The sequence below is a fragment of the Orussus abietinus genome, unplaced genomic scaffold, assembly GCF_000612105.2.
Source record: "Orussus abietinus isolate OABI.00-Male unplaced genomic scaffold, Oabi_2.0 scaffold6, whole genome shotgun sequence".
Lineage (NCBI taxonomy): Eukaryota > Metazoa > Arthropoda > Insecta > Hymenoptera > Orussidae > Orussus > Orussus abietinus.
Window position 1 is genome coordinate 2,278,421 of NW_019396002.1, and position 26,094 is coordinate 2,304,514.

The 26,094-nt window shown below is 46.6% G+C and overlaps 2 protein-coding genes across 3 annotated transcripts; one reads left to right on the forward strand and one right to left on the reverse strand.

Moving 5' to 3' along the window:
* Positions 1–428: 428 nt before the first annotated feature.
* Positions 429–13,389, forward strand: LOC105704445 (neither inactivation nor afterpotential protein C). The gene is made up of 23 exons (XM_012433660.2): positions 429–618; positions 680–861; positions 3,194–3,298; positions 5,298–5,686; positions 5,784–5,874; positions 5,961–6,056; positions 6,158–6,343; positions 6,492–6,680; positions 6,748–6,947; positions 7,324–7,664; positions 7,735–7,945; positions 8,047–8,188; positions 8,251–8,721; positions 9,041–9,330; positions 9,810–10,069; positions 10,200–10,274; positions 10,463–10,644; positions 10,724–10,938; positions 11,267–11,367; positions 11,664–11,881; positions 12,623–12,801; positions 12,899–12,986; positions 13,066–13,389. Exons 1-23 carry the CDS (start codon positions 429–431, stop codon positions 13,387–13,389), a joined length of 4,725 nt encoding a protein of 1,574 aa, XP_012289083.1.
* Positions 13,390–13,628: 239 nt separating this feature from the next.
* Positions 13,629–20,017, reverse strand: LOC105694247 (protein bric-a-brac 2). 2 transcript variants are annotated; one of them, XM_012414731.1, is made up of 5 exons: positions 19,740–20,017; positions 18,910–19,344; positions 18,732–18,834; positions 14,337–14,770; positions 13,629–14,257 (listed from the first exon to the last, which is right to left on the reverse strand). In XM_012414731.1, exons 1-5 carry the CDS (start codon positions 19,917–19,919, stop codon positions 14,057–14,059), a joined length of 1,353 nt encoding a protein of 450 aa, XP_012270154.1. In that variant the 5' UTR covers positions 19,920–20,017; the 3' UTR covers positions 13,629–14,056. The 2 variants fall into 2 exon arrangements, with proteins under 2 accessions (XP_012270154.1, XP_012270155.1); XM_012414732.1 differs by lacking the exons at positions 13,629–14,257; positions 14,337–14,770 and adding an exon at positions 15,694–17,546.
* Positions 20,018–26,094: the final 6,077 nt, after the last annotated feature.

Consider the following 26,094-nt stretch of genomic DNA (forward strand, 5'->3'; position numbering starts at 1 on the left):
TCGCTCTCAACAAAGCCGAATCTCCGCCCCTGGTCTTCCCCGCACCTTCTCAATTTTTTTTTTCCCCCTCGCTATTCACGGGGTGTAAGACGATCGGTTATTTTTTTCTAGGTAGGCCGGGATGGTGACTCTAGTATCGAATTGTAATAATTAGCGAAAAGGAAGAAGGAGTGGCTGAATTGATTTTTTAATGTCTCGTTGCAGAGGTAAAGGGCCGGTAGCAAATCATCACCCCTGATCTTCTCCACACCTCCTCAATTTTTTATTTTTTCCTTCGCTATTCACGGGGAGTAAGACCATCGGTTATTTTTTTCTAGATAGGCCGGGATGGTAACTCTAGTATTGAATTTTAATAATTAGCGAAAAGGAAGAAGGGGGTGCTGAATTGATTTTTTATCTCGTTGCAGAGGTAAAGGGTCGGTAGAGAGATGGACGACTACGGGAGACGTGGTGGCGGGGGCGGCAGGCGGGGGAGGGAAGAAGTTGACAATAGAGAAGGCCAAGGGACGCTCCAGAGACTCGATAGTATCCAGGACCCCGGGAAGAGGTACATCCTGAACGACTGCATCGGCTCCGGAGTCTGTGGGGACGTTTACGAGGCCGTTGACACTCAGGCTGGTGGGTAAAAAATGTCGGAAATTAATACAAAATGATCTCGATATTGTCTTCGATTACCCAGGGAATAAAAAGGTGGCCGTGAAGATCCAAAAACTAACCCCGGACACGCAGGGCTTGATCGTCGAGGAGTACCGAGTCCTGCGGGACTTCGCCGGGCATCCGAATCTCCCGGACTTTTATGGGATGTACAGGAAGAGATCTGGTAAAAAGACCGAGCATGATCAGATCTGGTTCGTCATGGAGGTGAGCAGTTGTCTTCTTTTATATGTATAACAAAATTGCAAGGACACATTTTCATATTCACCCAAAACTTCACATTATTTTCTAATTCACATGTCGCCAGGAGGAATAAGCTTGATGAATTTCTCTCCAAATTGTAATATTTATAATTAATACATTCTCCTTCACGAATCGGCATATATCGACAAGGATAAGTGACCGGGAATAATAATCGAAAGTGAAACAACCTAAGGACGTGTTGCGAATTCTCAGCTTGTTTTCCCTTTTTTCTTTTATATATATATATATATATATATACAAAAATCGCAGGAACGCATTTTGATTTTCCTCGAGACCATATTTCTTCAACCGTGAGGACGAACGAGCTCGATAAATTTCTCCCCAGATTTTAATTTTCATAATTAATACTTTCTCCTACATGAATCGGCATATTTCGACAGGGATAAGTGACCGGGAATAATAATCGAACTGGGAGGACGCGCTCGGGAGAGCTTACGTCGTAATCCCTCGGGATTCCCCCCGCTCGGTCCGACGCGGCTCCTCCACCCCTGCGTGCCCTCGGCCCGAGGCAATTTCGAGCATTTGAGACGGTCGAATACACGGATAATTTACGACACGCGTGGCCATTAAACAATCATTAAACTCGTTCGTATACGCAGGTGAGGCCTGCCACGTCGCGGCCCTAATTTACGGGCGGACCTCCACGGGCGGGCCTAAATATTATGACTTGTCCTTAAATTGCGAGCGACGAATTCGCGACAGCACTCGCGGAGTGCCGGAGAATTCCCGTCCCCCTGAGAAAAATTCTTCGACCCGTGAAAACATCCCCTTAACCTTAAAAAAATCCCCCAACCCCCTGCCCGAGTGTCGCGACCGCGACCTAGGCCGCTTGCTTTCCTCATCTCCCGATGAAACAATTTTTTTCTCACAAAAGCACAAGAAGTTACTCGAACCGCCATTACCCTAGAAACATAAAGAACTGCCTGTTAAAGTTAAATTTAATTTTACTAAACATCGAACCCCAGGTGTCGCCAGTAAATCCCAGCAGCCAGGTAGACGAGTACATCGTCGAAAAGAGAGTGACCGAAATCCGAGGAGCCGCGTCGTAATTTACAGCCGGACCTCCGCTGGAGTCGAAAAGCATAACGACTCGCAAATTGTAATTGGCCCTCCTCTTTATCGATTTAACGTACGACTCGGGGTGTACAATGTCTCTGGAGAATGATTCGCCCGGTAAAAAGAGGATCCCGAGGGGGTCGGGGTGAGTCGGGGGGGTCGTCGGGAATTAATTGCGGGACGTTAAAAATCTCGCGAGGTAACGGCCCCCCTCCCTCCTTTCCTCCCCCCCTCTCCTGGGGGGAAGGGGGCAAAAGCTGCTTTTGCCGCGCCGCGCCAAGTGCACAAGAGGTGCACGGGACGTGCACTTGGCGCGGCGTTGCGCCGCCGCCGACGTGGTTGCAGGTACGCCCGTAAAACGCTTGATATGAATTATCGCCGGCGATAAATCTCTACCACATTGTCGTTATGCGTGCCTTTTACCCCCTTCTACCCCCGGCCACCTGATTCTCTCCTTTCTCCGGCTGCAAGCCTGCAACGATTGACTTACAAAGCCCGCCATTAAGTGCGAGTACCTTTGCTCGAATCCTCCTCATCTCGATTCGAAATTTTTAATTCTGAATCTTCAGGGGTGGTTACGATAAGCTTTATACGGTTTGCATATTCTCAAGAGTTTCAGAAATTAATTATAATCGTGTCCATTTTGGACCTGTAGGGGGTTAAGATGAAGAGACTTCGATGCATGGGCATGGACGTAGAATATATGTATTCCACCCCCTGGGGTGATAAAAAAACTCGTAAGAGTTTCGAGCCAAATACATTTGTGCGATACATTACGAAGATAGCAAAACGGAAGGAGAGGAAACCTACGGCCTGTTTTCCCGTTTTTTCCTTTTTTCCTTCTCTTTTTGTATAAAATTATTGCGCACAGCAATACAGCTATAGCCAAAGAAAAAATGGCCCCCCTGACCGCTCTCCTTCCATTTCGCTGCCTTCGCAAGAGTACCGAAGAACCGACTCGATGTTAGGCTACGAAGAAACGAGGAATGCCCGGAGTGGAAGGAAGGAGATTTAATAATGCATTCCTCCGAGAAGAGGGAAAGAGTTCAAACCAAGATCCAATCCCGAGACCCTGAAGATCCAGATTGCTTCCGCCATCGTACGGCATTCCCAGGGCGTAATCTCCCTGCGGGACATTTTTCACCCTCGTTTCTTCATTTATATTCATTTCTTACCATGCAATCATTGAGAAGAGAGTGACGAGAGGACTTGTCCACAGCTATGCGAGGGCGGGCCGGTGATGGACATGGTGCGTGGTCTGGTGGCGGCGGACAAGAAGATGCGCGAGGAGCACATAGCCTACACCCTGAAGGAAGTGATCAAGGTAAATGGATGTCGGTAGCGAAAGTCTAGGAAATATTCACCTGGGTGTCTGGAGGACTCCAAGGGTCCAATGGCTCCCGAGGAATGTCGAAGCACGAGCCGAAGGTGTCTTCCCGCGGCCTCTCTTTCTCTCTCGCTCCCCCTGCAATAAATACCACCTGCGTGGAGCCTGGTGGGTAGCGTCGGCAGCCAGGTTATTATAACATAATCGTGCCGGATGGTGCGTCCCGAGGCCGATGGCGGCCATCGGGCTTTGTCTCGTCATCCAGGGGACGCCTATAGGCGTCGGATCAAAGTCCGAGTCGAAGCCATCTTAGGGCCGCGACGGACCCAGCGACGCGTCAATGGGTCGGGTATAAATTACAAATAAGACAGCCGAGATGGCCCGCTAATTAACCTCCTCACAAATGAAACCCATACCTCGCGTGCTCCCTTACGAGAGGCCACGGGCGCAATCCACTCCAGGGCTACAGTCGACCCAGAAATTTACCCGCTTCTTGCCCAACTTGAAACTTATCGAAATGACATATTCCTAAACTTTTCCAAGTCTACCTATCCCACTAAACACCTTATGTTACAATGAAATAACATTGGAATAACACGATATATAACGAATATTCAAAAGATACATTAATATCATATAACGTCGAATTATTACCGTATCGGTAACATTGTTACAAACTTGTTAGCATTGCAGTTATATAACATTAAGGCAACATGTAACATGTTAACGATATGTTCTGAATACGTTACATTATTTGCTTTATAACCGTGTTATATAGCTGTCTAAGAAATGGTAATACACATTTTCCTTATATGTCATATGTATGTTACATTATATGTTCCAAACGTTATCTAACGGTTATATCATTGTTATGTAACCGTGTTTCGTGGGATGTTACGCTCTATGTCGTATGCCATGCTTTACATATGCCCTGATTACGATCCTATACATGCCGCGGCAATGCTGTACATACAATACCGATCATATACTTTGGGACACGTGACAATATTCCTAATTTAAAAGAATTAACCGTTGTGACATTTTTCTTACACTTCTTCAGAAGGCTTAGTATACTAATCCTCCGCACTATTAAGTATATACATACATAAATTACTCGAGGAGATGTATCGTCATCGTTTTGTACGGTCTCAAAATATATGAGTGGTAATATGTCTTGAATATTTCGTGACGGTGACCCTCGTATACTGTACAATGGCGGACATGAATGCCTCCCCTGCAGATACGGCATCGCCTGTGTAGGATGGGAGGGCATTGATGTCTCCCAGTATACTTTTGCCATAGTTATATTCTATATATGCCCCAACTATGATCCTCGTATGCCTCGGTAATGCCGCAGCTATGCCACGGTTATTGCGCATCTATGCTCCACGTTTGCCCCAGCTATGCCGGGGCACGATGCGCACCGCGCTACGTGTTCCCGGGGCCCGGTAGCGATTCGTCCACGGCCACTCTTGCGGTAAATCAGGCCACCCTGACGTTTAATGCCGGCAAATTACACGCGGAATAAATGCCCCGCGAAGTGCAGTGCGCGTTACCGAGAGAACGCTTCTCCGTGGTTCCCTCCTTCTCGGTGCCCCTTTGCGAGCCCCTTTCTCTGCGCTCTTCCCTCTCTCTTCCTCCCAGTCCCGAGAGGAGGCGGGGAGAGAGAGGGAGACAGAAACGGTCCCTTCGAGTCCGAGCTGATGAGCCGGGTATTAATGATTTCATGCGCATGCTGCACCGGTGCACTCCGTGGAGCCCCCGTCCCCGGGCCTCGGGGCCCCGCTTGTTACACGCGTTAAGGCCCGGCCCGCAAATTATAGATCGTTCAATTTGCAGTAAATCTAGAGAAACGCGAGAATTCCGCGCCCGGCCGGCCGGCGAATTCCGAAATTTCCCCGGTTTCCCTGGGTCCCCCCATGAGACTCCCGGTGGCATTCCCGTGGGGCCTCTTCTGCTGGGCCTGACCGCGACTCAGCCTCCGCTTCTCCTCTAGGCGGTGGTGCACTTGCACGAGAACAACGTCATCCACCGCGACATCCGGGGGAACAATATCCTGCTGACGAAGGAGGGCGAGATCAAGCTGGTGGACTTCGGCTTGGCCAGGATGATTAAGGGCGAGATGGGCAAGCGGAAGACCTGCATAGGGTCCCCGAACTGGATGGCGCCGGAAGTGGTCACCAGCAAGGGCGACCCCGAGTCCGGTTACGGAAGTCGGGCGGATGTCTGGGCAATCGGGATCACGGCCATCGAGTTAGCCGATGGGAGGCCGCCCTTCCAGGATATGCACCCCACGAGGGCGCTCTTCCAAATCGTCAGGAATCCCCCGCCGGGACTCTTCAGACCAGCCAACTGGTCGCAGAACTTCAACGACTTCATCAACGAGTTAGTGGGACACCTGTAAAACGTGTACAAGGAGTATTGTTGATGCTGCAACGCGCTCTTAATTTTCATCTACACGATTAATCCCGGCCATTTTCAGGTGCCTCGAGAAGAACCCCGACAACAGACCCTTCATGGCGGAAATCATGGAACATCCGTTCCTGTCGGAACTGCCGGAAAACGACTACCCGGTAAGTAGAGGCTTGTACGGTGCAACCCGGCATTACGGCACTATCGGTGGAGGTGCAATTAACGACCGATCGCGATTCTTCCGCAGCTGACGCAGGAAATCAAGGCCCTGGCGATGAACGTCAAGGAGAAGGGACGAGTCGAGAGGAAGCCGGAAGTCATCGTCAGGAAAGGGTTCCTCAAGGTACAGGAAGCGTCCAGCGGCCCCCAGTCTCCTTCTTAAAGGAAGGAATAGACGCAGTCGAATTAACGGTTATTAATGATGATATTCATCGATATTTGCAGACCCACCAGACGGCGCCTCCCGAGCAGATGTATGTCGAGGACCTCGCGGCCCTGGAGAACCTCACCGAGGACGCCATTTTGGAGGAGATGAACGAGAGACTTAGGCAGGGCCACTTCCAGACCTTTGTAGGCGACATCTTGCTGGTCGTTAATCCGAACGAGGAGCACGACATTTACGGACCCCATGTAAGACCTAAAATATAAATGTCGTGAGAACGAGTATTATTAGAAGGGGTGACGATAATTTCTTTTTGATTTACCTTGTTACGATGATGATTAAATTTGAGGGCGTCTTCAAGGTCGAAGAGGTCTGTAAGCTTACTTGTGCTTCCAGTTCCACACAAAGTATCAGTGCAAGTCCAGGTCGGACAACGCACCTCACGTTTATGCGGTCGCTGATAGCGCTTATCAGGATGTCCTGCACAACGAGGAACCGCAGCATATTCTTCTGGCTGGGGAGAGCAACTCGGGCAAGACTACGAACATGATGTACATCATCGAGCACCTCATGTACCTGGGAAAGGTATTACAAGATGGGAAATTAGATGCTGATATGGATAAGTGGACAAATGAATTTCTGTTTTTACCAGAGCTTGCAAGACGCAGGGTCCAGAGTCCTGAGGGCGATCAAAGTGGTCCAGGCCTTCACGCATGCTGCGACGCCTCTCAATCCGAACTCGACGAGGTGCCTTTTGCAAGTGCAGACGACTTACGGGTCGACTGGAAAAGCTTCCGGCGCCATTTTGTGGCTCTACCAGATGGAGAAGTGGCGGGTCTCTACGAGAGATAGGTATATTCGGATGTGCAGAATGTAAATCGGGGATAATTCCAGTGGAGGTAGAAAGTATCTGTAATGAAACAAACAAAGAAAATGTTCATTATAGATTAATATTTACATTATATACATGTATTAACGCCTTAAAAACATACCACACGCTTTGTGGAAAGGACGATGAACGGCCCTCTTTCAGGGGCTTGCGTTTCACCATTTGGTTGAGTTTCGAGCCAAGTACATTTGTGCAAGAAATTCAATTTACTTAGTAAGGAAACTGCGAAGAGTAGTGCTTGAAAGAACAGTTTGGTAATTGTTTATAACTGCAACATTCAAGATAAAACGTAATTCCCGAGATTAGAATCGCTAAATCAGCCCAATGTTCTTTGTATAGAAACCAATCCAACTACCACGTCTTCTACTACTTCTACGACGGCCTGGACGCCACTGGAAAGTTGCGGAATTATTTTCTTCTACCCGGAAGAAGGTACCGGTATCTTCGAATCGGCGACAAAAGTTCCGGAAACAAGCGTTCCTTCAAAGTTAGGAACGACCCCCACGGGAACACGAGTAAATACCATAGGTTGATGGAGGATTTGAGGGTCCTGGAGATGGAGGAACACGCAGGGTTCGTTTGGAAGGTCCTGGCGGCTATTCTGATACTGGGTGAGGTCAGGTTCGTGGAGGGCAACAATGGAGAAGCTGAAATTGAAAACATGGACACGGCCAATGCAGGTAAATTCAACAGTAAAAAGGGATTCTATCGAAACGAGTAAGTTAATAAGAAAGTGACGAACCGTTTCAGTGGCCGATCTGTTGAGCGTCGACACGAAGAAGTTCACCTGGTCCCTGGTTAACTATTGCTTGATAAGGAAGGGAGCAGCGGTTCGCAGGAAGCACACATGTGAAGAGGCGAAGGAGGCCAGAGATGTCCTGGCAAATACGATTTATCAGAGACTCCTTGATTGGGTCGTCAACAACATCAATTTGAAGCTCACCACTACTCGCACTCTTTTGTAAGTGTAAAGGCACAACTCTGCCTTCGCTGATGAACGTTTGATATAAGCTCTTCAAGTTCCTAAGAGGGATGGAAACGTTTAAAAGCCTCTTTTCTTAGTGGTGACAAATTCAGCATCAGCGTCATGGACCTCTTCGGCTTCGAGTGCTTCGCTGTGAACAGGATCGAACAGCTGGTCGTGAACACCATGAACGAACAGCTCCAGTGCCATTACAACCAGAGAGTCTTCGCCTGGGAAATGGTAAATGAATTAATTCATGGATTAAAGAGGTATGAGATTAATCCTTCTCGCGCTTTCCTCAGCAAGAGCAACAAGAAGAGGACATCCCGGTGCAACAGTTGCACTTCTACGACAACAAGGAAGCGATCGATCAGCTGATGGACAAAAGTTATGGCTTGTTCCACCTGATCGACGACGCATCGCGCCAGCTCCAGGATGCTCAATATGTCCTCGAGAAGCTGAAGAGCAGAACCCGAGGAGTCCACGTAAAAGTCGTTGGTACCCACGAGTTCACGGTCGCCCATTACACCGGGAAATTAATCTACGACGCCAGCGAGATGCCCGAAAAGAACAGAGACTTCGTACCCCCTGAGATGATCGAGACCATGAGATTGTCCGAGACGGAGAACGTCCGACAATTGTTCGTCAATCAATTGTCAAAGTCGGGCAACCTGACGATCGTCGTGGAGCAGCCGAAGACCGTGGAGAAGACGACCACTGCCAAGAGCAAATGGGGTGCTGCGTTAATGGGCCAAGAAGTTGCAAAACTAAGAGTAGGTTTGGCCGATCAGCAGAAAAGTTCCTTCATCAAATCCTATCGAGTTGACCCATAACTTCTTTGCCGCTTACTTAATCCAAATTTTATCGCATTATTTTCTTCAGGAAAGGAATTATAAGAACTATCTGAACGTTGAGAAGAATTCAACGGCGAAGAAGACAATATTAATCGATATCCTTCAATTTTACTTCTTCATTGCACATTGCTTTAAATGCGAAAAACGGCATCGTTTGAGGATCAATTCAATGCCTTAATGGTTATCTTATCCTAATTGATGATTGTCCTAAATGAGAACGTTTGCTTCCTTCTTTAAGAGATTCAACACGGCTTCTCGGGGGCAGTTCTCGCAGACCCGGAAAATGCGAACCTGTGCGGCGATCTTCAGGTCCACCAGTTTGGAGGTGCTGAAGAACCTCTCCATAGGAGGCGGAAGTGGTGGGACCCACTTCGTGAGGTGCATAAGGGCGGATCTTGAGGGGAGTCCCCGAGGATTTTACAAGGAGGTGGTCCGACAACAAATCAGGGCACTCGCTGTCCTGGACACTGCCAAAGCCAGGCAACGTGGATATCCTTATAGGATTCCGTTCCAGGAATTCCTAAGAAGGTGAAAAACTAGCACTTGATCAAGACAAAACGTGACAATCAGAAATATCAGAGATGAGTTGGGAGATTGCTCACGGGTAGGGTCGCGCGATCGCGTCCTGTACTACCCCCTGGCGGAGGATGTGGACGGCTAACGCACTTGACACCTGATACCCCCCAACGGGGCTCAATTCAGGGATCCTCCTCATCTCTGCCCCCAACTCATTTATGTGATAACAATGGTCCTAACACCCATGAAATAAAAATCTTTTACAAATTTGTTATAAGAAATGAAATTTCATAGGTTGTGAGGACCTTCCTTATAACCTCTATATTCACATTGTAAAATGTGAAACGATTCGGTACACTCAGTTCATAGAAAAGTTTCATGAATGATTGACGCCTCAGATGCCACTTTCATATCCCCTTAAAGAGAGCACTGAATTTATTCAATGTCAAGCCATCTTTGTTACTTTTAGGAGTAATCATTTCGATCTTCAGGTACAAATTCCTGGCGTTTGACTTCGACGAGAACGTGGAGTTGACGAAGGACAATTGTCGATTGTTGCTGATTCGCTTGAAAATGGAGGGCTGGATAATCGGCAAGACCAAGGTTTTCCTGAAATACTACAACGAGGAGTACTTGTCCAGATTATACGAGACCCAGGTGAAGAAGATCGTGAAGGTGCAGTGCATGCTCAGAGCCTTCCTCGCGAGGAAGTGCATGGCCTCGAAAGTTGTCAAGGTTAAAAAGGAAGTTGGTAGGTAACGGGAAGATCGATAACACTTTGATAGAAAGGATGGGCAAAGTTCCATCCTTCGTTCTCCGAGAAGACGAGGTTCTTCTCCGGGCCTCGCTCTTCTAGATGAGATTAACGGGTATTTTTTCAGTGAAGCAAGCGTCGATGCAGAGGCAGAAGAGCCGCGAAATGTCTCAAGACGAAGCAGCATTGGTCCTGCAGAAAGGTAACTTGAATACGAAGAGACACTCGAACGATTGCAGGGATCAAGGAGAGCTGTAAACAGATAGTAAATTTATATTCAATATAAAGCTCACTTGATCTGCAATCAGCCCTGATGTGTCCGACAACGGTGAAGAGTACTCTTCAAGATCTTCACGATTTCGTTTCCGACGGTAATTCTCGCTTCCACAGCATACAGGGGACACACGACGAGGAAGCAAGTCGGCCCCCTTCTGAAAGAGGATCAGATGGGCCAGGAGACGAAGGACTTCATGAAGTTCTACAGCAGCAAGTGGAGGTCGAAGAGTCTTTATCAGGTCCTCCTACACTACCGTGCAGCCCGGTACCAGGACCTAGTCCAGTTCTCTCAGCAAGTGAGTGCTCTTCCGTCCCAGGAGACTCCCCACTTAAAATAACCCTAGCTAACGTATCTCCGTTTATCCTCGTCTTCAGGTCCATCTCTTCAATCAGGCGATAGTGGGGACGCTTCAGGGGACGAATGAACGCGTCCCGCTGGAGAGGATCGACCCGGGAGTAAAGGCGTCGTCGTACTTAGGCCAGACGAGACCACCGCAAGTACATAAGCTACCCTTCGACATGCATCAGGAACTTCCATTCTTCGACACGTCCTACATGAACGATCCCTCGAAAGCGAAGAGAGGTCCCGGGTAAGCGTCGACCCGTGTCGTCGCGGACCATCCACGAGAACCTCTTCCCGAAACCCGGCTGGAAACCTGGACCCTGCTAGGACATCATCGAGGGCGAGCCTGAAAGAATGATCGGGCCGATTAGGCGAGAAATCGGGAGCGAGTGGAGAGTATACATGTAGAAAAGGAATGAAAGGGCGAGATCCTAGAGCCTGGCCAAACCTGGACCCTAACCCAGCCCAGCCCCCTCTCTCTCTATCTCTCTCTTATCTCTCTCTCTCTCTCTCTTCTCTCTGGTAAGTCCCACATTGGTCCTCTTCATATGTTACCATGAGAATGCGTTCCGCAGATCCATTTCATCCTCGATGTCTGACGACGAAATCGAGCCCTGGGATACGCCATTTCGGAGACAAACCGTGCCTTGGGCCAACGCCAACGTACACACCAGAGGTGCCTATCACTTGTTGCACATTCGACGGTCGGGATTCCCTGATAACAAAAGAGATGTTAAAAATCAATGTCTTATCGTGCATGCCTGGGCCATACGTACAGACCTATCACTATCGGAACGTATGCCGGCTCGGATTATGGTCTATCGTAGAGACGCCTCTCTCCGGCGCGGATCACCCTCCTAGCCCGCGTCTCTCCCAGAGACAGCCCCGCGACTCCTGCCGACTGTCTCGCACGAGAGAGAGGTTCCCCCTGGAGGGCGCCCCGGGTCTCCATAACCATTCTCTGATTTTCAGACGTCGAGGTTCAAACGACGAACTCACCTCACCGCGTAGCCCACGCGCCCGCCGGTGGAGCCCAGAGTCTGATCAACACTCCGTTTTCCAGGGACCCCAATGTCCCCGTTCGGTGTCCCCCGGAAGACTCGTCTCGCGGCAGGGCCGCTCCCAGCTTTCAGCAACCCCGAAACCCCAGTAGCCCGCCGAGACGCCCCAACGCTCACGTTCCTCGCTCAGTAAGTCCCTCTACGTTAACGCTAGTACAGTAGCGGACATGAGTGCCTCCCCTGCAGATACGATATCGCCTGTGCAGGATGGGAGTGCATTGATGTCTCCCAGTGTACCAGATTGATGGCGATTCTCCAATGATCGCTGGAATTAAGGTGATATGAAAGTGTCATGTATAAATATATATATGACACTTTCGTTTCGGTATATACATACATGCATATATATGTATGTATATACTGAAACGTCAAAAAGATTTATAAAACTTTTCTCCAAACAGGGTGCACCGTATAATTGGAAACTTCGCCACGTGATTGTGGACGCCCTAAGGAAGAACTCTACGCTCATGAAATTTCACTTTTTCAAACAAAAATATGGCCTTGCTTCTAGTCTAGGATATATCAGTTGCCTTTGAAAAATGAAATTTCATGAGTATCGCGCTCTTCCCTAGGGCCTCCACAATCACGTGTTCAAATTTCCTACAATTCGGCGCCCCCAGTTTGGAGATAAGTTTTATAAATATTCTGATATANTCTAGGCGATAAGGAAGGTCCTGACGCCCATAAAATTTCAATTTTTTTTTATTTATTTAATTTGTTAATAGTCTGAAACGATTCGGTACACCCAGATCGTAGGTAACTTTCATGAACCTTTCGGATGCCACTTTCACATCCCTTTAGAACTTCCTCTAGAACGGATCTTCTTGGCACAGAGCTGTATGGTGCAAGTAATTCCCTTTTTAATTGCAGAATGATTACGACGGTGCCGGGTCAATCCGTTCTAGGAAAGCCGCCCCACCCCCGCCGATACCCTACAACCAGATGCCTTCAGCACGTAGCCAGAATCCGGACAGTCGAGCCAGGAATGAGGGATACAACGATTGGGAATTTGAGGACAATGCCAACAAGAACAACCCTAGTAACAGTCGGTGAGTGGTTCCCGAAGACTCGCGGATTTTCAGGGTCGACTCTGTTCCTTGATGAGGCTTATCGATAACTGATTCCACGTTTGATACCGATCCACAGCGTGAATCCGATCCACGAACTGCAGATGCTGGGACGTCGCAACAACAACGACAACCACGAGAACGATGGTCCGCCTTTTAACTTCCAGGTTAGACAGTTACTTCCACTTGTCTTTCAGTGCTGCCGAGAAACAAAGGTTAGAGTGTGGTGGATGGAAATGATTTCAGGCAATGCTGAGGAAAACTCCGCACCAGAGAGCCTCGATGAAACGCACCCCCATTTACGACAGTTACGCCCCTTCGCCGCCCCCGATGTCGGGCTACCGATCGTCGAATCGAGACGACATGTACGAGTCGAATGTCGTGTACAGAAGCAGTGGAAGTCGCCGAGATGAGTCCCCCGAGTGGAGCCCCAACGAGATGGTCCGGATGTCGGAGAAGTACGGCAGGGAAGGGGCCTGGGGGAGGAACAACGAGTCCAACAACCCCGAGAGTGTCACCACGGAACTAGCCCCGGGGATCGTCGTCGAAGGCTACGTGGCCGATCTCTAAGTGGTCTCCTGAGCACGGAACCAAATATAAATCAAATGTACTTGGCGCGAGACTCTGCCGAGCATCTCGACGCAGTCCCCTGCTGGGTTTCCCTTCGCGAACGGAAGGAAGAAAGGACACCGTCCTCGGACTTCCCAGGGATGGCGGTGTTGCGTCGTTCAAATCGATCTCTCTCCCACTTGCGTTGGTCTTCTTCCTCCCGGGAATCCCCCTTGCTGTTGAATTAATAAAATCGATTGTAAATTTAAATGTGCGTTTATTTCCGCCACGGGAAGGGAGGCCGAAGAACTCCAGAAACCGTGCGTAAGAGGAATTACTTAACTTCGAATTATAGCCTACTAAATGTATTGTCAGTCATTTTCACCGGGAAAGTCGTATGTGTGTATATATATATCTAAAGTATCTAAGTACAAAATAACCACATCCGCTTTACAGATCACAGTTATTCTAACACCTTACAATCACAGCATCTCGTACGTACAGTAATACTCATCAGTAGCAGCTTCGATGTAACAGACCACCACGATTATCAGGGACGAATTTACGAACCTTGAACGCTCCTCAAATACACATTTTACATGCTAAAACCCAGGAGTACATGGCTAAGTGCACTGCTGTTAGTTAAAACACCATTTCCAAGCCATCTGTAGACTTATCACCTCAAACTTTATCCACCGCTATCCTGCCCGCAGTTATGCTTAGCACTTTGCTTGATTATGTTTACCAAAGTTTCCAGTCTTGTCGGATGAGAGCTTTGCAGAACCATGTGAGCCTCCTCCAGAATCAGAAGTCCATTGTGCGCATCACTGGCTGATAGATTGTGAGCTGATATTACGTGTCGCCTCCAAGCAGCATGAGTCGGAAGGACCTGGAGAATTGACATCCAAAAAGTTCACCATATCTCTACCCTGAGTACATTTTCATTAGAAGCAATCCAACTAATATACCTGGAAACACCATTTGCAGTTGAGTTTAGGGGAAATTGTGTGACAGGCCTTGATGTGTCTCCTGCGAAAACCCCAGCTGGCGTAAGCTTTATCACAAAAGGGACAAGGAAACGGCGGGTACACAGGGCCTTCCCTGATAGCTTGAAAGTCCTCCGACTCAAGAGCACTGGCACTGACAAATCCTGGAGGAACAGTTCCAGAGACCCCAGGATCACCCTCCGGGGATTCCAAGAGATAGTTCCTCGACTCCGTGTGAGAATCCGTCAGCTCACTGGAGTTACCATCACCAGAGTTGAGGGAACCAGGTTGATCAACAGCTTTTCCAGGATTTTGTTGGGCACTTTCATTAACCAGGACTGCAGGACTTCCTTCAGGAACTGGACTCGATACCTCGCGTGCCTCAGCGATCACGCTTATCTGCGGCTTCGGAGACCCTGCAAGGATTGTTCGGTTACGTCACATATGGCTCTCCAGAGTGAGAAAAAAAAGGCCACACCGACTGACTCCTACTCCTCGATGTAAATGAGTAGGCCATTACAAATGTAAAATATGTTTATTTGCGACCAGTTCCATACCTCGTCTACAAGTACCGATTTTAACGGTCGTCGGGCATAACCGAACATAACCTCAAGAGGGGACTCACAGGGGAAACCTATCGACGTACGACGAAACCTGCAAATCTTGCGACTGTAAATTATAAATCCTTTGCCGAGTACGATAAAAATTGTCACCCACAAATTAATTTTCGCATGCCGGAAGGTTTCTCTTGTAAGTTAGGCTCTTTCCACAGCGACGTAGAACACCGGCTCTCTTATAAAGAGGCGACTGAATTGTACATTTACACCTAATAGTAGTTTCTGCATCACACGTGAGACGCCTTTCCAGTTAAATATTCTACAAGCATACCTTAAGTTACTAATTCTCCTCGTAAAGCTACGTTTCTTAACATTAACCGAGCCAACCTACGTCTCTTGCAGAGTGGCTCGCGCGCCCGCATACATTTACTTCGGTGTGTCCTACGTATTGTGTCTGCGTGAACAGTTTCTCGTTTCGTGTGGTATGTGTCCGATGTACGTCATACATTTAGGAACCCCCTTTAAGGCGATGTGAAAGTGGCGTCAAAGAGGTCTCTTTCATGAAACATATCTCCGAACTCGGTGTACCAAATCGTTTCAAACTTGGCAATGTAAATACGTAAGCTATAAGGAAGATCCTGGCGTCCATGAAATTTCAATTTTTTTTTAGATTTGTTTATAGACATTTTCAAAATTTTGTATAATACATGAAATTTTATGAGTGTCAGGACCTTCCTTATAGCTTCCATGTTTATCGTGGAAAGTTTCAAACGATTCGGTGCACCCAGTTTGGAGAAAAGTTTCATGGACGATTGATCTTTCGGATGCCACTTTAACATCCCCTTAAGGAATGCAGTATATCCTCTTGTACTACAGAAAAATACCTTTCTACGGTTAGTGCATACTCGCGTGAACACCGTACTTTAAACATTAAAGGAATGTGACACGTTACTTAAGGTACCTTAGAAAAAGGATCAACGAAGGACAAGTCTCTTTCGGCGAATCTCGGAAACGCCAGATCACAAATAATTGGACGGTACGACCCGTGCAGAAGAAAATCCCGTCGATTCTACAGGATCACCAGTGGAATTCCTATTACCCCAAATAACTCTTTCGCCTCGTTGCAGACTGTAGAAAAATACATATCGTACACAAGGTTGTTCGATGGAGCCAAATGTAAAGTAACCGACACCCAGGAAACCATCGGAAGGTATTTCAAGTTATCCAAGTAGAGGCTCCGAAGACAACATACTTGCACCTTGTGACTTTCTGTAAATTTCCAATGCTACGATAAGAAAGTCATTTGAGACAATAAAGTTTGGCATCGCATCCTGTGTACAAAGCATACTTATACGTTCATTCATAGTATATCATCTAAGAGCAATACCCAATTTGCATACAATTTATACGTTGTTTCCTAAACACGTGTATCCCATAAATGAGTTTCAAATAAGTCGTGCGTACATATATAATCGTATCCACACATCCGTGTTCAGAGATGTGTAAACTCACGTATAAAATACAAACGGTTCCCCAAACAATCTCCTGGTAATCTCTAAATTATTTACAAATTAAATAAAACCTCTCAATTATATACAAATTAGATAAAACGCCCTGATTCAGATAGGAAACTACACATACATATACATGGTTTCCATATGCAGTCTATATTGTTCTCTTCCACAAGGGTGAGTTCATCCTAAGACACAGCGAACGAAGGAAAAGACTATCGAGTCTACGACTGCGTAACATTCTACCATCTTGCAAAGGACTACAAGGAAATCGGTGAGAGAAATTACATCGTAGGGTTTAGAACTATCATTTGCATCGGCAGCAAACGGAAGCGTATAAATAACTCGACCTCTGCGTATACTAAGAATCCGATCACCCTCGGAACACGTCTGACTTCCGCGAGCACCTGTCACCTGCTGTTACGAAGCCAGATCACCGATGCACCACCTTCCTCAAGGTTACCGGAACCACCTCTCCGATCCCCGTCAGAACTGGCAGTCCTGTCGACGCTATTGCACTTGCCTCCTTGCGAATCCTTCGGTCTCTGCAGTCGTTACTTACATCCACCTAAAGACCTCGACACCAAACTGTCACTCGAAGCCCATCCAGATCGGCTAGAAAGGACGACGGGTACATTTCTATTCCAGCCAGTGGAAACGTTTCCGTTTGACCCCTGACTTGAAACGCCCTAGTCATTGGGGGTAGACGGAGCGCCTCTGAAACAGATACCTCTTGAGGCCTCGGTTGCTGGTGTCGATCTTGGTGACGCAGTTCTTCCATGCCTCCTCCCATTCTACGCTGTTAGGTGCGATGCCACTAAAGTGAAGGAGTACCTCTCGTATGAGGTGGATCTTGTTGCTGTCGAACTGCTGCTTGCCCATCTTGCCATTCACGTTGCAAAGTATTCGCTCCTCCGGCGTAAAGAGGATCTTCATGAGGTCGCAGGCCAGGTGGTCCATTGGACGAGAGGAGGCCCAGGTAGAGATCACGTCCGGACTAGGAAGCAGGTCCGCGTAGGGCAGCTGCTGATACGCGTAAAGCAGTGGCTTCACGTCGGAGAATCCGGTTAGGCCCGACAACCCGGACAAACCGGAAATGTCTTCAGCAGGGCTGTTCCCAGACCCTGCCACACATCAGCGGTTTAGCGAGACGCGGCATCGCACTAGCGCTCAGGGCGACGGAGGGAATAGCCAACATAGATGCTAAAGATTCCAGGCCTCACCGGTTGCCAAATTTTCCTACCTCACGCGAACAAGTTTAAGAAACGATTTTAAGGTTATGTGAAAGTGATATCTGGAGGACCAATCGTTTATGAAACTACCCTCCGATCTGTACCGTTTGAAATTATACCATGTAAATATTAAGGCTCCAAGGAAGGTGTCGACACCCGTAAGGGTTTAATTTTTTATGAAAATTAAAAAATTGTTTATAAACAAATTTAAAAGGATAAAATTTCATGGGTATCAGGACTTTCGCTAGGGCCTTTGTATTAACATGGTGAAGTTTCAAACGATTCGGTACACTCAGTTTGGAGAAAAGTTTCATAGATGATACTTTTAGATATCACTTTCATGTCACCTTAACTTCATGATCATTTTACAGCGGGATGAGGGAAAGTGTCACGATCTGGAAGAAGCGGAAACTCTCTGTGAGGCCTGAATAGCATCCATTGCTTCGCTCTACCACACACTTATTCTCTCGTTTGCTCATAGACACTCTCTCATTCTCTCCAAATCATGCCAAATGAAAGAAGAGTGTCTTGACACAAACCGAAGGTAATGGTAAGCTTGACCAAAGCGAAACTAAAAGTCTCTGGCTAGTTTTTGGCGACAGTGCCAAAGAGAAGCTTTGGTGACCGAGTGCTCTTTGGAGCATGGCTGTGCGAAATACTGGCAGCGAGGCATGGGAGGCAAATAAACCAAATCCACTTCGTGCATGTAATGGACAAGGGATAAATGACAGAAAGGTTGTGCACAGTTTAAGTTAAGAGGATAAACGTGTACCAGAAATAGGAAAGACAGTACTCGATAAATATTTCTTACAATGATGAAGGTTTAAAAGCTTAATAAGTAATTTACCCCAGTGATTACTGTCGAAATAGACATAAATCACAATGAGAAAATATTCACCGATTACATATAACTTCTTCTACTATTACAAAAGATGCAGATAATGAAATCACTCGATAAATTGTTGGTCATGAACATTGAACACATTAGTCTGATGTTTGCGACAGGCAACACAGACCAGAAAAAAAATACATTTTTACAACATATTGCATGAATAAGGAAATCTTTTTCAAACCAACCTATAGTGCAGTCTCTTTGTCCCGTGTCCAGGCGTTCCGCAAGTTCTTTTCCTGCTGGTGAATGTTTTTGAAGATCCTCTACGGACATCTCAAATGGTTCCAACTAAAAATAAAAATACATTACAACCACCGAGTACAATGACATTACTTAGCGTAAGCACAATGCAGGTCTACCTACTTTCATTTCTAATCGTTGGTTAACCGGATTCGGTAATGATTCAGGTAAATCGGGCTCCTTAAAGCTCCTCTCACTATTTGTTGATTCACTGACTGTTTCAGACTGCGATATCTGTGGCGTCAGAGCTTTTTCCAATATAGAATTGTTTTGCACTTTGCTGATTTTCTGTTTTTTCTTAGGAGTCTCTTCGAGTATCGACGCAGCCTCTTCGGATAAAGGCTGCTCGAGTTCGGCGAGCCTCTTATACGATTCCTTAGCAAAGATATCTCCCCCAGAGAGACCTCTGATCTGCAGAGTCTCTGCAGCTTTTAGCAAGGCTGGCAGGTTCTTCTGCTCGATATTCACCTCGCCCTTGTAAATAAATATGAGAAGTGCCTCCAATTCGCTGAAGTGTACGTCTTGAAGTATTATCACTGGATGCTGGCATGGGTTGGTCTGCAACAACAAGATCTACGTTATCATTCTCGTTCGTTTCCAAAACCTGTCAAAAAGGTCACAAGCATTAGCGGCTCCAAGTCAGTTCTTATATTATCTTATCTCCTCCGAAGGACATATTCTATATAAAATCCAAAGTACAATCCTCTGATCTCTACTGGATCACTCCTATCGACCACCAAGACGACCAGGAAGGTGATTTGTTATTAAAAACGAGCTGTCACCTCCCGGTTGCCCTAGTGGCGAGCTTTATCGACCTAACAAACGACCGATGCCCGGCTGTCAAACTCGACCTTCATCAGCAGCTACACGACAAAAAAGGGAGTAATCGATAGAAACAACCAACTCTTGACAATTCTAACCTCGGAATTTACAGGTTAGGTACGACTTCTCACCTGAAAAACCTTCTTGAAGAAGGGACTGCTCGCTGAGAGTATCACCTTGTGAGCGGTGAGACACTGTCCGTCACTCGCCAGGGTCACGTCGACTAGACCCTCTTCCTCCCAGAGGCTCTCGAAGCTCGTGGCGATGTTGCTCAAGAAGCTGTTCCACTTGAGGCATATTTGGCTTGACATCGCACCCTGCCGAATCCGACGAGTGACCTCCTCGGGACGATCCGTTCGCGAGCTGTCGCGCGTCTCGCCTCTACGCGACGTCCACGGAAGAAAAGTCACGCCAGCCACCGCGCACAAACATACTGGGACTGGAGAACCAAGATGGCGGCGCTCGCTCCGGCGGCGGTTAATTCAAATGCGATTTCGAAAGAAACCCAGAATTAGCCCTAAGAGATCTAATGAAAAGAGAAATCGGTTAATAAGCGTGAATTAAACAATACTTAAGCATTCTGATATATTAAACAGAACTCTTAATGCCTCGGAACGTAGAATCAATAAAAACTGCGACGCTTACCTCGGAAACTGTAAGTCCTGCTTTCCGCAGATACCGGTAATATCAAGAATCTTCTGCGCAGGAGTTATATCTGGAATAAAAATACATGCACCATAAATAATTAGATTCGTGGAATTGAAGCCGCGATAACAATATGTTAATGCTTCAGAATTGGAAAGTCAAAACGGTGGTAGGTGGTTGGTAGACCACGAGTCCGATTTATAGACAAAAACTGTATTCAAAGATTGGAAAGGAAAGGAAAGGAAAGAGTTAACACGCATAACCATGGACACCATGCGCGTTCACATCCGCTCACATAAATGCATTTAAAAATCCGTGGTCACGGCAGCGATCGCGCACATCTCCGAATCAAAATGGCGTCACCGATCGAGCATCGGCGTGCGCACCTCGCGACTTCTGATCTCGATTTCCGGTCTTGAAGTTCGAATCAAGGGACGCAGCCCTGGGATTTCCATGAAGAAGTGTGAATATTCACAATGAATGCACAGCAGAAGAAAACTGGCGAGATAAATAACGAAATCCGTGCCGGCGAAGGACAATGGCCGAGGGCCCTGATCAGGGGTACGACCGGTGAGGAGAAGTTGATAAAAAGCTCCCTCGTGTTCCAGATTGTATATATCTTGACTTTAGATCAGGCGTAGGGCGATATACGTGGATGTTGGTGCGCACCTCGCAGAGAACGACGAGCGGAGAGACGCTGAAGTGTGGCTGAAGGATGGCCGCCGAATGGCGTTCGGCAGTCTGAAGAGATCGCGTGGATTCTCCTTTTCTCGGCGAACTCGCGGAAGGGACGTCGAAACGGAGGACAGGCCAGAGTCGTGCCGTTGGAGAGTTAAATTAAAACGGAGCGAGGAGGGCCGTGCGTGCCGTGTCGGGCTATGTGCGTGCGTAGCCGCCTGCGTGCCTGCGTGCCTGCGTGCCTGGCCGCGTGCGTGCGTGCTCGCGTGCATGCACGGTTGCGTGCCTCCGTGCCTATAACAGAGTTCCATAATCGTTAAGTCTCCGCCTTACTTTACGTCCCTCGGCGTGCACGAAAATATCGGAGGGACGCCCGTAACGGGCGAGAAAAAAGAATCTCAGGACAATAAACGTTGATTTCATTGGGCGAATCGCGGCCATTCTTCGGAAAACCCGTTGTCCGGCGAGCCTCGAATCTCGATAACGCGGATGGCGTTAAATGGTAAACGGCACACACCGTGCTCCCGGAGAATCTGCTGAATTATTGATGTTTCCAGAGGCCCGTATGGGTATACGTGAGTTACGTGTTGGTACTTTTGAGGGAATACTCTTACGTTTAAGCTTCTGCTTTATTTCAGGTCTCTTGGAGAGCGAGGTAACGCTTGACCGTCTCCCTAGTGGCGGGCTTAGAGGTTAAGAGAAGAGTGTACGCGGATTTTACTAGTATAATATTGTATCTGTCAAGTATTGTACTGATATATAAATGCCTGTAATGTAAAAGACACGTGGAATTCTTGATTTTCCTTCTGAACGTTCAGGGAACGGATTTATAATACTTTCTTAATACTACACTGTTAACAAAAAATTCATACATATCATACACTTTTAGTTCGTAAGGTTATAGTAAAATTCTAAATTTGATGTCTTAACAGTGAATTAACATACATTTATTATACGATTCTAAATAAACTTATAATTTTATAACATCATGTTGGAATTTTATGAAATTGCGTAGAAAATTTATACATTTGATATTCGAAAGTCATTTAGTACGTATGGTTTATCATTCTTTTTAGATAAGGTTTTAATTTTATGATCGTTTGTATGAGTTTTACTTTAGGTCTCTTGGAGAGCGAGTTAACGCTACAGCGTTTCCCTAATGGCGACTTTACAGGTTAGGAGAAGGGTGTATGCGGATTTTATTAATAAAATATTGTACCTATCATTGTACTGATATACAAATACCTGTGATGTAAAAAATACGTGTAATTCTTGATTTTCCTTTTGCACGTTCAGGGAAAGGATTTTAATGATTTATTAATACTACACGATGAAGTGCGAAACATGCCCCGGCATCATCTTCCGCGATTTCCAAGCAAACTCGATTGGGCACGCCTCGACTTTGCACATCGGCTGTCAAGACATGTCTAGAAAGTAATGATAGCGATGTACAGAGACTAACAAGAGGGTCACCTGAAATAAGTCGAACCATACATGAAAATAAACTGGCCTAATAGAAACGTTGTCGGAACTCCTAATGGGATTCTGGCAATTCCCTTGTTCCTCAGTCGGCCATCTTTGGTGCGAGTTCCTTAATGGAAGTACTATAAAACAGAGTAATACTACGCACAATGTCGACTGTAGAAAAGGAACCATGCTGTGCGATTACCTGTCCGGACACGTCCGTGGACTCGCCAGGTGAAAACCTGATGAATGACATATCGTAATACCTTTTACCTGCCTTTCCTCTTTCTCTCTCTCCGACCCTCCGTTACTTGAGCCAAGTGGCTAAGAATAACGGGAACAATGAAAATGGATAATCGATTGACATCCTCCCATTTTGGATGTGCAATCGAAGGTAACATCCGATTTCGATGTCTCAACCAATTGCTAAAGAAAGATGTATGAAAAATTATTTTTATTCGTATCACTTTTTTATCTTTCTTCATTCCCAAGTCGAATGGTCGGTTTTAATTCTCATTGGGCCGCGAAAGAGCGTTAGAAATGGGATTTTTGGATTAGTAAATTGACCTGATTGGCCCGAAATTGATTCAGGTGGACGCGTGGAGAACAGGTGGAAGGATCGGTCTTCCGGTCCTTCTGTGGACGCACCTCGATATCCTGAGAAGGCTCCCGGGTAATTCCCAGGACCCCTGGACGCACCGAGCACGAAACTTCAAAAGTGTGCAGTAATAATCCCAAATTCAAGGCGGCAAGGGGCCCGAAAGGCGAATTGCCTTCGGCATTAATTTTACCTGGCAGAAACGAGAATTTCCGCGAATACATGACTCGGCCATCGTCCTTTCGAGTCCTGCAAACCTTCCTACCCTGTGAAATCAGGATCGTCTTGTCAAATTAAAATTATTCTGTGGAATGAAAATATAATTGATGCGATGACGAGCCTAATTATAATTTATTATAATCGTTTCACTCTATTCCAGATAAAAATGCGTTAAGGGTTGGCTAATAAAGGTCGGCCATTTTGAATTTTGACGTTAGAAGTAGGGAAATTGCGTGAAATTCTAATATCATGAGAAGCGAATAACATTTACGAATAAAGACTACGAAATTAGATATCCCTATGAGAAAAGTGGCCCGTTGGCGAGGTTACACTATTTAAAATATTCATAAAATTCATACACTTTTGGTACATAAGATTACGGTAAAGTTGTAAGTTTCACGTCTCAAATGTGAATTGCTGTACGTTCATGATAAACTTGAAAATAAATTTGTAACTTTGTAACATCAATATTGTAAGTGTCTGAAGTTTTGTAGAAAAAGTGAGACAAACGTCTTAAATTTATAACATGCGATATAAATATTGTTTGGAAATGTTATAAAATTATTACACCATGTCCGAATTAAACTTCCAACGAAAGTTGTATAAGATTTCAATATTTCTCTTTAACAGTCTTCAATTTCCGAGGCGACGATCCGACAATGAATACAATGTTAAACCAAGTACGGAAGGACTGATATGTTTTCCATATTCATCGATTTCAAGTGCATCCACACATTGAGAATATCGTGAAAAATTCAGCGAAATACCCGTTGGGAATTTCACGCAATTTACACGCCCTTGACGTTAAAATTCAATATGGCTGACTTGGTTTTACTGAGCTCTCGAGGCGTATTCTGAAAATTCGCAAGATTGAATTGATTCCATTCGCACTTCAACTTAGCGGGATGAATTATAAGCGAAATCTTTTTTTCGGGAGCCTTTCTTTCGCCCTGGGCATAATTTGGCGCCTTAAGGGATTACTCGGCCCAAGGAGGGCACCGTTTAAAGGGCCCCCGTTGAAAATTTTGCCCAAAATATTTCACGTGGTCGCCTAATCCCCTGGCTCTATAATCGCTTCACTTTGCACCCGTATTTCCGCTTTGCCTTTCTTTCCGAAAATCGGCCCATAGTTTCGTCCCTTTCCGCCATTTTGGAGTACTCCGCTCGGCCTTAAGGGGGAACTTTAGGTGACAATAAACGCACCTCCTGCAGGAACCTTTACTACCCGGTAGGTCCGCTTTTCGCCGACCAATCAGAGGAGAGTTCAACCTGATCCGGGGCCCGTAAATACGACGGTTTTCCAAATTTTCATTTCATTAGTGAATTTTCCCGCGTTCGGAAGCAGTCCATGGTTCGACTCAGTTCTCGAGGCGCCGGCTTCCGTAACTCGTCTTTAGCGATTGTCGAAGTTCAAGTCCATTGACATTGGGATAAAGTGAAGCATGCCAAGAGAAGTCAGAAGACACGGAGGAAGGAGCGCCATGTCGGAAGAAGAGGTGGAAAGTCACGTGAGTTAATTATACCGATAACATTTCTAATTGGTCCATTTTTAATGTAAAAAAAGTAACTGCCTCAATGTTGCGTAGAAATTGGGAACGACAAGGGGAAGTGTATCACTTATTAATATTTTTTAATTCCACATATTAACATATTCCTTTGTTAATGCAAAAAGACTGAGACGAATTTGAAAAGAATAATCCATAAGTCTTAATTTGTTTAGACGACGCCATTAGTCACAGGGTTCTATATCTCCTAGGTTTATATTTAAATTTAAGGTAAAGAAATTAATTTCACAATTAAATTTTCAGAATGATCCACGATCGATGAGGCGTTCCTCGAGGTCGAGGTCGAGATCCACGATGAGTACGAATCGCTTCAGCCCTTTCCAGCGGTACTCCCCAAAGATGGACTCATCAGACGAGAGGAGCATGTCCCTGAATCAGTCTCATCTCCTGGAGTCAAAGACGAATAACATCCTGGAGAACGGCAAAAAGTGCGCAAGGTTCCCGTTGCAGCTATTGAAGATGTGTGTTAACACTGTAGCAAATTTTCAAGACAAGGCCAGCGCCGCCCGGGTACAGAAAACAAGGCCGGAAAGCGGTCCAGGGTGTTCTGAAGAAGAATCTGACGAAGATGGTGACGTCTCTTCGGATGAGACGGATAGCGCAACAGAAGATTGTCAAAACGAGAATGTTAATAATTCGGGTGGCAATAATTTAGGTGACTACGCCATAAACGGTGGAGTGGCGATGAACATGTCGATCGACCTGGGGAACATCTTGGAGAGGTCCTTGATGCGGCCGATCACCCCTGAAGAACCGATGGACATCTCGATGGACGACTTGAACCTGACCGGGAAATCTGAGCAGACGAAGTTACTAGATTCGAAGATGGTAACACCTGAAATGCTAGTTAAAATCCCGCGACCTTATCATCGTACCACTCCAGTGCGAGCGATTAAACCCCGGCAGCTCAACCTTGAAGATGAATCACGAAGAGCGATCGAGACTCCTCGTTCAGGTCGAGAAATCACGAGTTTGGAGAACGCCGAGTCTCAAGGCCAGATTCATCGTGGATCGGTGGATCTGAAAAAGGAGACGGGTCCTCGGCAGGATACCTCACAGGTGGAGTTCCTCAGGGTGTTCCAGTTTTACCGGGACATCGCGGAGCAGCAGGGAGTCCAGCGAGTCCATAGGAGTGTCCAGGAGGTGAAGACTGATAATGGGATTCCATCCGGCAGCACGATACGAGACGATGATGCTTCTTCAATGTCCTCTTCAGGGTCCTTCGAGTGGAGTGACAGGGAAGACTCTTCCTCCGGCGACGAGGAGATCGCCAAGATCTTCAAGACCCACTGCAATTCTTCGGACGAAGATCCTGAT

What these genes read in the sequence shown, in the direction of transcription:
- LOC105704445 (XM_012433660.2), top strand. Translation starts at nt 429, where the DNA reads ATGGACGACTACGGGAGACGTGGTGGCGGGGGCGGCAGGCGGGGGAGG. An exon ending in TTCAACGACTTCATCAACGA is followed by an intron (nt 5,687 to 5,783) that starts GTTAGTGGGACA and finishes GGCCATTTTCAG; the next exon opens with GTGCCTCGAGAAGAACCCCG. An exon ending in CATGGACACGGCCAATGCAG is followed by an intron (nt 7,665 to 7,734) that starts GTAAATTCAACA and finishes GAACCGTTTCAG; the next exon opens with TGGCCGATCTGTTGAGCGTC.
- LOC105694247 (XM_012414731.1), bottom strand. Translation starts at nt 19,919, where the DNA reads ATGTCAAGCCAAATATGCCTCAAGTGGAACAGCTTCTTGAGCAACATC. An exon ending in TCTTCAAGAAGGTTTTTCAG is followed by an intron (nt 19,345 to 19,739) that starts GTGAGAAGTCGT and finishes TTGTTGTTGCAG; the next exon opens with ACCAACCCATGCCAGCATCC. An exon ending in ACCAACGATTAGAAATGAAA is followed by an intron (nt 18,835 to 18,909) that starts GTAGGTAGACCT and finishes TTTTATTTTTAG; the next exon opens with TTGGAACCATTTGAGATGTC.